Below are 13,859 nucleotides of genomic sequence, written 5' to 3'. Positions count from 1 at the left end.
CCCGAAACCATAAAATCCTGCCCGAGGTCAATGGAAATTTCCATTGTCCGCCCCTCGCCCACTCCAGTAAAATTCTGGCCATAATGTTCATATGTAACATTCATTCAGCATTCAAAATGCGCATTCAAGGCATTCAAAATCTCTGCCATTTGTTGTCTTTACTCTTTAGTCAGATTTAGTTGGGGGATACACTTTGTAGCAGTCCCTCCCTAGCAATGTTATAAGTGTGGCTACTCTTATCAGTTCAGTTTTATTAGGTAAGTCTGTCACAATTTCATAATTTTGCCATTATAAATGGAAAAACTGCCAGTTTTACCACATATCAGCATCCAATATTACTGAGATGGGATGAAAAAATTTACTGCAGTCAATTTTTTTACTTACTAAATACTTACTTGCAGCTATAGTCCTTTCCAGCATCTTTGTGCACCTTTCTGTGCTCCTTTCTTAGCTGTGTCCTCTCTCGAGCTAGTGTTTTACTTGCAACTTTTCCTCCTGTCCTCTCTTCTGCAGTTTTTCTGCAGATTTGAATCTTTCTGTGTTCCTGAGTTCTGAGTGTCTTCTCTTCCACGTATCTCAGGTTCAATAACCTATTTTTCCATCAATTCATGACATTATGGCTACGATTCTCCCAAAAGCGCTGAATTGGCGGGAAAACTGTTCTAGATCCCAACTGTTTTGTCAGTTTAACTTCTCACCCAAATCTCCCCACTCTGTGCACTGCAGAGGTCCCAGTCATGAATCTCATTAAAAACCCGGGTGGAGGGGGGGGGGCCTATTCGCGCCAGAGTCTGACAGCTCCGGACCTCTGTGCGTGCGCAGTGGCTCTGATCTGTCGGTCTCCCCGTTTGCTGGCCAGCTCAATCGCTGGCCAGCCCGGGACCCCCGCAGTCCTGCCCCTCCAGCCCTCCCCCCCCCCACCACAGCCGATCACGGCCCCCACAACAATTCCTGGGCCAACTCCAACCCCCCTCCCCCTGTCTCGGAGCGCCCCAATGTCCAGCGCACCCCGCAGCAGAGGTGATCCCCGCACTCCGGCAGAACTCCCTCCCCCTGCTGAACCCCACGGGTCAGACCCCCCCGGGAGGCCACCCCCCAGCCCGCCCCGATCGCTGGCCTCCCTCCAGCCCAGACCGATCCCTATCCCAACCAATCGTCCCACAAAAGGCTCTGCCCCTTTGACACTGCCCGATGTCTGGTGGGCAGTGCCAAGGTGCCCCCCAGGAATGGGCACTTTGCCCCTTGGACAGTGCCAGGGGGCACAGGCTGGCATTGCCAGGGTGCCCATGCCGAGGGGGCACCACCCCCTGCCGCCCGACCCTCTGGGGGGCCCCGATTGCCCCCCCCCCCTTCATTCTGGTGGGGTCTCCCGCTAGTTCCCCAAACGTGGGGAGCTACTCTTAAACCCTGCCGGAATGAAGTACTCCTGGCGGGGTGGGAGATTCTATCGGGATCGGCAAGTTCCCGATAATGACATGCAAAACATATTTAATATACATTAAAAAAAGATTCAAATGACTAACTTGTCTTCCCGCCGGTTTCCAGTGTGGTCTGGACTCCAACTGTTCTCCGGCTCTGGCAGACATGCATGTGTTCCGGGCGCATGCGCAAATCCTGGAAAAAGGCCGATGACGCAATTCTTCCGGCCGGACCCACCAGAAAAGTTGCCGGTCACAATGGGAGAATTGGGCCCTATATTTCAAGCAGAAGGACAGCAGATCTTCATTAGTGCCTTGCCTCAGTGAGAGTCTTTATTGAACTGCCCTTAAAACATCTGCCTCCAGGGAAAGCCTCACGGCCTAGTTACATGACTACAAAAGGCCAGATATGTCAACTGGTTTCACAGAATCCCTACAGTGCAAAAGGAGGCCATTCAGTCCATCAAGTCTGCACTGACTCTCTAACAGAGTATCTTATCCAGACTCTCTTCCCCGTCCTATCCCATTTACCAAGGCTAATCCATCACTTCTTGGGACACTAAGGGGCAATTTAACATGGCCAATCCACCTAACCTGCACGTATTTGGACTGTGGGGGGAAACCAGAGTACCTGGAGGAAACCCACATTGACATGGGGAGAATGTGCAAACTCCACACAGACAGTCACCTGAGGCTGGAATTGAACCTGGGTCCCTGGTGCTGTGAGGCAATAATGCTCCACTGTGCCACCCCATTACATTTCAAAATCCGAACACCCACAACCCAGCCCCCAGATTTTCACTCTAGGGTCAGATGAATCCTGAGGCATTAAAATATGGTCAGCAAAAAGTATTGAAAGCCCCAGACTAAGGAATAGAGAGGAGCAGTGATTGAAAATAAATCAATTTCCTCTGTTTTAAAATACGTCTTAAGAGGGATTTAAATGTCCTAGAAGGAGATTGGAATAAAAACTGTATTTGGCCTCTAATAAAATTGGATATTTCTAGAAAAAATAGGCTCAAACTAAAACTGACGATGGACAAGTCATCTGTATGGATTTTTTCTTTCTCATAGTAAGATTATTTTAGAAAAATAAAACTTCTGAATAAGAGTTATTTTATAAGTGCTCTGGGGCATTTTTTTTGTCTTTAGACATTTGCAGAAGAAACCTTTGGAATAATGAAATGGATGATCCCAATTGCAGTGTGCCTGTCATGTTATAGTTCTCTTCATTCATCAGTTATGTTATCTTCAAGGTAAGCTCCACTCCCTAGGCTCAACACATGCTGGAATAAATCTCAATCCATTGTATGCTTAATTTATCCATATTTGGTAGTCTAACTTTGATAGGTCTATGTAAAATAGTGCCCTATTTTCTTAAAATGTACTTCACTAGTTCTATTAAGTTCCTCTTTTGACAATTGCTAAAATTGATATTTGTATAGAACTTAATTTACTTTGCATAGCATGGTCATTTTTCTGGTACCCTCTTCATAAGTCTGAACATTACAGAAAACATTCTGTTTTAAAAGATTAACCATGGTCACATACACTTTTATTGGCAACGGAATTTAGAGATTGAAATTTAAAGAGATTAAAAAACATCAGGAAACTCACAGTTAAAATGGACCTAATCAACCAGACATTGCACTGCACTAAAGTGGCAATGTGATCTCTGCTACCACTTTTTAACCAAGTCATTCCCCACACAAGCTCAGTATATTGGGAAAGGTCTACAGTTAACCTTACACACCAAAAATATTAAATCAACGGGCAAGCACAGCAGTGCATTGGTTCCAGTTCCATTACCACTACTTTCTCAGTATAATGTCACTATGGAATATTGTTTGCTCCTTATCAGCAATCCCTCATGTCAAGGACAGTTCTTTCTCGTAGATGGTTGGCTGGAAATTAAACATAATTGTTGGCTGTGAGTTTGCAGATGGCATATGAGCTGTATTCTAATCTTGCAAACTCTCCCACAATGAGGACATTGGTTGTCAGTCAATAGAGGTGGCAGCAGATCGTTGGTTGGAACAGCTATCCTCTCTTTCCATCTCTCTCACTGTCCGAATGGCTGCTTTTGTTGATTGCAAGGTCTTGATTCCATTTTTGATGATGAGTTATCATTTTGGCCATGATCAGGCATCTACTTCCCATGTGTCGATGTTAATAGACTAGGCCTTCATGGAGACTTTGAGATTTGAAACATTTCCTTTTCCCCATGTGTACAGACTCATAGGCTTAGGTCTGAATAAAGCACCTCTTTGTTAAGTTGGGTATTATGACAACATGTTCCATCCCTCATCATCTATGTGAAATTATCATGCCCTCTATAGTTGGTATTTCAGTTTCTTGGATGTAACTCAAACTAAATGTGTCAAATCCAACATCTTCAATTTAGATTAATTGTGAAGTGTTGGAAACTCCCTTATTCCCAAATGTTAGAAGCAATCTGTTGTAGGGTGTTGGATACCATTTGCTAGGTTATAATGAAGTCTCCGTAGTCTTGAGTAGGTTAAATGTATGTATTTATTAACTACAAGAATTATGTACATGTATATTGTAAAAGATTAAGTCAGGAATTGTCTCAATGCTTGCTGGTACAGACAACTGTCCAACACTAGAACGTAGGTCATGTGTTCACTTACATAACCGTGTGAGCGGTACTGTACTCAGTCACAAATTAACCTTACATGTGTCAAACCATTATACTACACTACCTATCCTAAAAAGCTGAAATTGATGAATATAATGTGCTAGTTCTGTTATGGTAAGTTACATACTTGAATTTTCAAGAATCATGATATTGAACCCAACACTAAACTCAAAGTCAATAGGCAGTGGTTTTCCACCTTACTTTATAGTACTGAAGCTTGGACAACTTATTGATTCAATATCAAGGCCCCAAAACAACATCACTAAAGCTATCTTAGAAGAATTTTGTGAATGAAGTGGGAGGACAAAAATTGATTGCAATACATGAGACTAGTGGATCGTTCCTATTAAATGTAAAAAATATACCCTGAGAGAACACAAAGGATCAAATTCCACATTGGTCATGGTATTTAATATATGTAAGTGCACAATCCCAAATATACATTCCTCATCTTCTATTGTAGCCTTGGCTAACCAGTATATCACTTGGTTTTGTGTACTTTTAACTGAATGTACCCTACTTTTCCACTTTCGAATTGTACAAAAAGTGCAAGATTAGTCCTATCTCATGTCTATTTCATTTTATTGGTTTTCTGGAGAGAAAATTGTTTGGAGCTTATGCCTTATTTTGCAACAAGGGCTTCTATCCTCAGAAACTTTCTCACTCAAGCACTGACCCTGGAAAATCTAGGCCACAAGCCATGCTCATGTAAGTGTTGTAGTAGAGGACTGGTTAGCTTAGATGGCTAAAGCGTTGTTCAGAATAATGTCAACAGCATAGGTTCAGTTCCTGTTCTGGCTGAGATAGACTTGGGACTTGCCTTGCCTGAGAGAATGGAAGACAATAGTAAACCATACTTACAAAAACAGCCAAGGAAAACAGCTTGGGATGAAGCAACCACAGACAATAGACAAAAACCTGCCTTTGGGCAGAGCGTTCATGGAATGGAAAACTGTTATAATATTCAATAAATACACAATCTAACAGTGTGCCATACGTGAGGTTTTCTTATTTCACTGGGACAGCTTATTTATAGAGGGGTTAGATATGTGCAAACCGACAACACACCTAGATTTTCTACACTTCTCAGCATTTATTTTTCCTTTGTGAGGTGCTTTAGAACATTTACAATATTAAAAATACATAAGTTATGAAGCACAAGTAATCAATTCACAATTCAAAGTTGTATAACTCAAATTATAGGATATTTTTAGTGCCAAATTCCCCTTTGTAATTTACATTGCTATATTCAGTTCATTAGATAATTCATTTTGTTTTAGCATAGAATCAATGTTAAGTTGTCCATTGACTGAATTAAGCGTGAAGAAATCACAATACCCTCCACAGAATCAAATTTTAAAAAGTATATTCTTTAACATAAGTATGTTTTCTTATTGTCCTGTTAGGTTGTACTTTGTTGCAGCCCGTGAACATCACCTCCCTCACATACTGGCAATGATCCATGTGAACCGATTCACACCAGTCGCAGCACTGCTCATGAATGTAAGAATTCGGTCTCACCACTGTGTCACGCTTCATTTTCCTCCAACTGCAGTCACAATGAATAGGTTTGACTTGCGAGTTAGTTACAGGATTTCAATACTGACAATACTTACATGCTTCATAACTTCAGCAGCAAGTGTGTTTTTATATGCTTTTTAATAGGACATGGTGTAGGGCTAGCTCTACATCTGAGAGGGGCTGGAGATCTAGGCGCTCCGGGGTGGGGTTAGGTTGGGGCTGGCCTGCGAATGGATGGGGCGCCGCGATCGGGCCGTGGGGGGGTTGGGGAGCAACATTCCGGGGTCCCGGGCTGACCAGCGATCAAGCTGGCCAGTAAAGAGGGAGGCTGACAGTTCAGGGGCACTGCTCATGCACAGAGGCCAACTGGTTTCAGCCTCCGGGGCGGGAAAAGGCCACGCGCCTGAAATTTAATGAGATCTATGATTGTGGCCTCTGCATTGCAGAATGTGGGAGATTCTAGTGTGACCTCCCACTGAAAAAAATAATCGTGATTTACACCAGTTTTCCACAAATTCTTCTTGACAGAAGCCAGAGGGTGGTTGTAGAGAGTTGTTTTTCAAACTGGAGGCCTGTGACCAGCAGTGTGCCTCAGGGATCAGTGCTGGCTCACTGTTATTTGTCATTTATATTAATGATTTGGATGAGAATGTAGAGGGCATGGTTCGTAAGTTTGCAGATGACACCAAGATTGGTGGCATGGTGGACAGTGAAGAAGGTTACCTCCAATTGCAGCGGGATCTTGATCAATTGGGCCAGTGGGCTGACGAATGGCAGATGGAGTTTAATTTAGACAAATGCAAGGTAATGCATTTTGGTAGATTGAACCAGGGCAGGACTTACTCAGTTAATGGTAGGGCGTTGGGGAGAGTTACAGAACAAAGAGATCTAGGGGTACATGTTCATAGCTCCTTGAAAGTGGAGTCACAGGTGGACAGAGTGGTGAAGAAGGCATTCGGCATGCTTGGTTTCATCGGTCAGAACATTGAATCCAGGAGTTGGGACGTCTTGTTGAAGTTGTGGAAGACATTGGTAAGGCCACACTTGGAATACTGTGTGCAATTCTGGTCACCCAATTATAGAAAGGGTATTGTTAAACTAGAAAGAGTGCAGAAAAGATTTACTAGGATGCTACCGGGATTTGATGAATTGAGTTATAAGGAGAGGCTGAATAGACTGGGACTTCTTTCTCTAGAGCGTAGGAGGTTGAGGGGTGACCTTATAGAGGTCTATAAAATAATGAGGGGCATAGACAAGATAGGTAGTCAATATCTTTTCCCAAAGGTAGTGGAGTCTAAAACTAGAGGGCATAGGTTTAAGGTGAGAGGGGAGAGATACAAAAGTGTCCAGAGGGGCAGTTTTTCCACACAGGGTGGTGAGTGTCTGGAACAAGCTGCCAGAGGTAGTCGTAGAGGCGGGTACAATTTTATCTTTTAAAAGGCATTTAGCTCGTTACATAGGTACGATGGGTATGGAGGGATATGAGCCAAATGCGGGCAATTGGGATTAGTTTAGGGGTTTTAGAAAAAAAAAAGGGCGGCATGGACAAGTTGGGCTGAAGGGCCTGCTTCCATGCTGTAAACCTCTATGACTCTATGAATTCAGCACTTAGAACTTTTTTGGGAGAATCACAGCCTTTGTGCGCAAATATATCGCTGTGTTCTTTATTGTTCTCTAACTTGTCGATTGAAATTATATCAGAACTAAATCCTTTTGTTAGAGGGTTCATTTCCAAGTTATTTGTTAATCTTTTCACAACATTGCCCTTTGCTTTCTACCTTAAAAACCGTTTGGGAGCAAAATTTTGATTCAGAATTATCAGAAGATAACTGGAAGTCTTCTTTCTCATGTACATTCCTTATCTGTATGTGCAAGACATGACTTACTACAACTTAAAATCTTATGCTGTATTCATCTATCCAAAGTTAAATTATCTAAGATTTATCCACATTCTGAAATTGCTAAGCAGATTATGGATATGTGTAGGGGTCACAGGGTAGTTGTTATGGGGGACTTTAACTTTCCAAATATTGATTGGAACCTTTGTAGGTCAAATAGTTCGGATGGGGCAGTTTTTGTGCAGTGTGTACAGGAGGGTTTCCTGACACAATATATGGATAGGCCGACAAGAGGTGAGGCCACATTGGATTTGGTACTGGGAAATGAACCGGGCCAAGTGTTAGATTTGGTTGTGGGGGAGCACTTTGGAGATAGTGACCACAATTCGGTGTCCTTTGTTATTGCAATGGAGAGGGATAGGGCCGTACGGCAGGGCAAGATTTACAATTGGGGGAGAGGTAATTATGATGCGATTAGGCAAGAATTAGGGGGCATAAGTTGGGAACAGAAACTGTCAGGGAAAGGAACTAATGAAAAGTGGAACTTTTTCAAGGAACAAATACTGGATGTCCTTGATAGGTATGTTCCTGTCAGGCAGGGAGGAAATGGCCGAGTGAGGGAACCATGGTTCACGAAAGAGGTGGAATGTCTTGTGAAAAGGAAGAGGGAAGCTTATGTAGGGATGAGGAAACAAGGTTCAGATGGCTCGATTGAGGGTTACAAGTTAGCAAGGAATGAGCTGAAAAAGGGGCTTAGGAGAGCTAGGAGGGGACACGAGAAGTCCTTGGCGGGTCGGATCAAGGAAAACCGCAAGGCATTTACTCTTAGGTGAGGAATAAAAGAATGACCAGGGTGAGGTTAGGGCCGGTCAAGGACAGTAGTGGGAACTTGTGTATGGAGTCAGTAGAGATAGGCGAGGTGATGAATGAATACTATTCTTCAGTGTTCACCAAGGAGAGGGGCCATGTTTTTGAGGAAGAGAAGGTGTTACAGGCTAATAGGCTGGAGGAAATAGATATTCGGAGGGAGGATGTCCTGGCAGTTTTGAATAAACTGAAGGTCGATAAGTCCCCTGGGCCTGATGAAATGTATCCTAGGATTCTTTGGGAGGCAAGGGGTGAGATTGCAGAGCCTTTGGCTTTGATCTTTGGGTCCTCGCTGTCCACGGGGATGGTGCCAGAGGACTGGAGAATGGCGAATGTTGTTCCTCTGTTTAAGAAAGGGAATAGAAATGACCCTGGTAATTATAGACCGGTTAGTCTTACTTCGGTGGTTGGTAAATTGATGAAAAAGGTCCTTAGGGATGGGATTTACAACCATTTAGAAAGATGCGGATTAATCCGGGATAGTCAGCACGGATTCGTGAAGGGCAAGTCGTGCCTCACAAATTTGATTGAATTTTTTGAGTGTGTTGATGAAGGTAGGGCAGTTGATGTCATATACATGGATTTTAGTAAGGCGTTTGATAAGGTCCCCCATGGTCGGCTTATGATGAAAGTGAGGAGGTGTGGGATAGAGGGAAAGTTGGCCGATTGGATAGGTAACTGGCTGTCTGATCGAAGACAGAGGGTGGTGGTGGATGGAAAATTTTCTGACTGGAGGCAGGTTGCTAGCGGAGTGCCACAGGGATCAGTGCTTGGTCCTCTGCTCTTTGTGATTTTTATCAATGACTTAGAGGAGAGGGCTGAAGGGTGGATCAGTAAATTTGCTGATGACACCAAGATTGGTGGAGTAGTGGATGAGGTGGAGGGCTGTTGTAGGCTGCAAAGAGACATAGATAGGATGCAAAGCTGGGCTGAAAAATGGCAAATGGAGTTTAACCCTGATAAATGTGAGGTGATTCATTTTGGTAGGACTAATTTAAATGTGGATTACAGGGTCAAAGGTAGGGTTCTGAAGACTGTGGAGGAACAGAGACTTCTTGGGGTTCATATCCACAGATCTCTAAAGGTTGCCACTCAAGTGGATAGAGCTGTGAAGAAGGCCTATAGTGTGTTAGCTTTTATTAACAGGGGGTTGGAGTCGTGGGGTTATGCTGCAACTGTACAGGACCTTGGTGAGACCACATTTGGAGTATTGTGTGCAGTTCTGGTCACCTCACGATAGGAAGGATGTGGAAGCGCTGGAAAGAGTGCAGAGGAGATTTACCAGGATGCTGCCTGGTTTGGAGGGTAGGTCTTATGAGGAAAGGTTGAGGGAGCTAGGGCTGTTCTCTCTGGAGCGGAGGAGGCTGAGGGGAGACTTAATAGAGTTTTATAAAATGATGAAGGGGATAGATAGAGTGAACATTCAAAGACTATTTCCTCGGGTGGATGGAGCTATTACAAGGGGGCATAACTATAGGGTTCGTGGTGGGAGATACAGGAAGGTTCTTTATGCAGAGAGTGGTTGGGGTGTGGAATGGACTGCCTGCAGTGATAGTGGAGTCAGACACTTTAGGAACATTTAAGCGGTTATTGGATAGGCACATGGAGCACACCAGGATGATAGGGAGTGGGATAGCTTGATAAAGCTCGGCACAACATCGTGGGCCGAAGGGCCTGTTCTGTGCTGTACTGTTCTTTTTCTATGATCCAAACTGTTTTAAATAGGATATAGATAGGCTGGAAATTTAGGCAAAGAAATGGCAGATGGAGTTCAATCCAGATAAATGCGAAGTGATGCATTTTGGTAGAAATAATGTAGGGAGGAGCTATATGATAAATGGCAGAACCATAAAGGGTGTAGATACGCAGAGGGACCTGGGTGTGCAAGTCCACAGATCCTTGAAGGTGACGTCACAGGTGGAGAAGGTGGTGAAGAAGGCATATGGCATGCTTGCCTTTATAGGACAGGGCATAGAGTATAAAAGTTGGGGTCTGATGTTGCAGATGTATAGAACGTTGGTTCGGCCGCATTTGGAATACTGCATCCAGTTCTGGTCGCCACACTATCAGAAGGACGTGGAGGCTTTGGAGAGAGTACAGAGGAGGTTTACCAGGATGTTGCCTGGTATGGAGGGGCTTAGTTATGAGGAGAGATTGGGTAAACTGGGGTTGCTCTCCCTGGAAAGATGGAGGATGAGGGGAGACTTAATAGAGGTGTATAAAATTATGAAAGGCATAGATAGGGTGAACGGTGGGAAGCTTTTCCCCAGGTCGGTGGTGACGTTCACGAGGGGTCATAGGTTCAAGGTGAAGGGGGGGAGGTTTAACACAGATATCAGAAGGACATATTTTACACAGAGGGTGGTGGGGGCCTGGAATGCGCTGCCAGGCGGACACACTGGGAACGTTTAAGACTTATCTAGATAGCCATATGAACGGAGTGGGAATGGAGGGATACAAAAGGATGGTCTAGTTTGGACCAGGGAGCGGCACGGGCTTGGAGGGCCGAAGGGCCTGTTCCTGTGCTGTATTGTTCTTTGTTCTTTGTAAATGCCATACTGCCCAGCCTCGTTAATTCATATGTACTGTTAGTGTCCTAAATTGGCTTTGTTTTGGACAAAGATTTTTACATCACTCTCTTTAGTAGTAACACTGAACCTTTTCCTATTGCAGCATACTTTGGAGTGGAACCAAATGTATTCCTCTTACAAAAATTCAGACTAATGCACTTGCCTTATCAACATTATTGGCTCGATGCATTATTCTACTAAATGAGAAGCAGTCTGCCCTGTGATACGTGATCTTATGCAGAATCTCAAACTTGAGAAAATAAAGTACATTCTAAGAAACTACTGATATATTTTATGTAGCTTGGCAACCATTCCTAGCTTATATTAAGAATAAAGCACAATACAGCAAAGGAGCAGCCCTTCAGCCCACTAAGCCTGCGCCGATTTCTGATCCTTATTTAGACCCACTACTTATTCCCCATATATGGTTTCTATCCCTCTGTTCACTTCCTGTTCATGTGTCCATCAAGCCTTGAACATAGCTAATGCACCTGCTTACACCATCTCCACTGGCAGTGCGTTCCAGGCACCCACTACCCTCTGTGTGAAAAACTATTGAGGAACTATAGTTCTCTACTTTCATATAGCTGACCTTAATTATGTTGTATACATCATATCATGGGAAACTATGGCCGGGATACTCTCAGCCTGCTGCACTGCTCAAGTAGTGCAGCGAGCCAGGAGATATCAGCATGAGGCCTTTAGCAGGACTCACAACCGACATCCGGCCGATCGTAAGTCTCTGAGGTCCTTTTTTTTCAGCATAATCAGCTCCACATCGGAAATTGGCATGGACTGATTACCATGTGAAAAGAGCTATTTCCATATAATTAGCGGGCCCAGGATGGTAGTCTCCGAGCACGCTAGCGTTCCCCCCCGCCCCCAGAAGAGGTTCCCACCAGCTGCTCCCCACCAATTGGAGAGGTGATGGCTTGGTGGTATTATTGCTAGACTATTAATCCAGAAACTCAGCTAATATTCTGGGGACCCAGGTTTGAATCCCATCACGGCAGATGGCGAAATTTGAATTCAATAAAAACTATCTGGAATTAAGAATCTACTGATGACCTTGAAACCATTGTTGATTGTCAGAAAAACCCATCTGGTTCATTAATGTCTTTTAGGGAAGAAAATCTGCCATCCTTACCTGGTCTGGTCTACATGCGACTCCAGAGCTACAGCAATGTGGTTGACTCTCAATTGCCCTCAAGCAACGAGGGATGGGCATTTATTGTTGGCCAGTCAGCGACGCCCATGTCCCAAGAATGAATTTTTAAAAAAGTGTATTCACCCCGCTGGTGGAGACAGCGACCATTGAGGCCTTCCCCCGGGAGGTCGGCGGCAAGGGGAGGTGCCCCTTGGGCAGTGTAGGCCTGGCAGTGCCAGCCTTGTACCCTGGCACTGCCCACCGGGCATTGCCAAGGGGGTGGGGCATACAGGGGAGCCTAGTGGGGGGTTGATCGGTAGTGGTGAGCCATGGACCCGCTGCCGCTCTGCAATGGGATCGGTGGAGGAGGGACTGAGTGCAATCGGGGCTGGGCGGAGGGGGGAGGGGGGCGTTGGGGCTGGCTATGGGGTGGGAGATCGAGGCTGGCCCGGGTGCAGGGGGGTCCTGTAAGCCGGCGAGCAAGGGGTGGTCGGGAGGCCAGCAATCAGGATGGGGAGGCCAGCAACCTGGGAGAAGGGGGCCTGGGAAAATATTGGAAGGCCAGCGATCAGGAGGCTGGTGATGGATCGGCCAGTGCGCATGCACGATCTCGCCACTGACAGATCGGTGCATGCACAGTGGCCCGCTCAGCATGCCGATTCTGGCCTCTCCAGTAGGAATAGGTCCTGCCCCCCACTTTCCGGTGTGAATCCCTCTGAGGCACTCTGTGATGCACAGAATGTCGCAGATTGTTCAGGTATGAACACCCAAAAAAGCGGGTGGGAAATTCTCCCATTTTCCCTGCCGTTGGGACTTACATTTTGTTCAGAGAATTCCGGCCTAAATGTATCCCATGGTTGTTGTTTTCTTCTTATTTTGGGGGAGGCTGGGGGAAGTTTTATTTCTTTACCATCCTATTCTTTCCTTTTTCTTCTTCCTCCTGCCTCTTTTTTCCATTCTCTTTTCTTTCTCTTCCAAATGTAAGTTTATTGAATTATTGCTATTTTCTGTACTGTTTTTCATTATGATTGTTGTTAAAACTTAATAAACAGAAATTCAAATAATTGGTAGGCCCTCTGCGCTCCTCCTCACGCCCTCTCACCTCCCACCCATTACCCATGCTCTCTTCATGCAAACTCATGCCTCCCTCCCAAATCTATGCCCCCTCACCCCTCCATGCCACCTGCATGCTACAACATACCCTCCAGCCTAGCTGCTGCCCTACCCACTCCATGCCAACTCAACCTGCCATACCACCTTATATCCCCTAGCTACCAACATAGCCACTCACCCAGTATCCACTATGGACAGATCTCAAGAGTCATATGAAGATGAAAATGAATAAACTTTAACTTGATCAACATACTTGATACAGAAAAAAGTTCATTTATGAAACCCATTCAAATATTTCAAATTCCCTCAAGTGTTCAATACTCAAACTTCTATTCAGAAATTACATCAAATTGCTTTCATAGCCATTTTAAACTGTCAGTCAAAATGTGAACTCAGCATCCGTGCTGAGATAAGTACTTTTGTAACTCAGCCAACCGTTCATAATAACATTAGCTATAATAATATTTTGGAAATGTCAACAATGAACTCTATTGAAACTGGAGGAACAGAAGCTAATGGTTTTTTCTAACCTACAATAGCTTTTCTTAATTCATTCATGGAATGTGGGTGTCACTGGATATGCCAGTATTTGTTGAGAAGGTGGTGGTGAGCTTGATAGGGAGAAGGTTCTAGGATTTTTGACCCAGCGACAGTAAAGGAATGGCAATATATTTCCAAGTCCAGATGATGAACGGCTTGAAGGTGAATTTCCAAGTGGTGTTGTTC

General features: G+C 44.6%; 1 protein-coding gene across 1 annotated transcript in view; it reads left to right on the top strand.

Annotated features, from left to right (window-relative positions):
• The window catches only part of LOC144492421 (Y+L amino acid transporter 2-like), a 94,886-nt gene that overhangs the window by 55,293 nt on the left and 25,734 nt on the right, over positions 1 to 13,859 (top strand). The window contains exons 5-6 of the mRNA XM_078210429.1: positions 2,571 to 2,674; positions 5,484 to 5,580. Coding sequence (XP_078066555.1) covers positions 2,571 to 2,674; positions 5,484 to 5,580 — 201 coding nt within the window. The remainder of the gene's footprint in view (positions 1 to 2,570; positions 2,675 to 5,483; positions 5,581 to 13,859) is intronic.

The sequence above is a fragment of the Mustelus asterias genome, chromosome 4, assembly GCF_964213995.1.
Source record: "Mustelus asterias chromosome 4, sMusAst1.hap1.1, whole genome shotgun sequence".
NCBI lineage: Eukaryota > Metazoa > Chordata > Chondrichthyes > Carcharhiniformes > Triakidae > Mustelus > Mustelus asterias.
The sequence above is the reverse complement of the archived record's forward strand: the minus strand, read 5'-3'. Positions and strand labels throughout refer to the sequence as shown.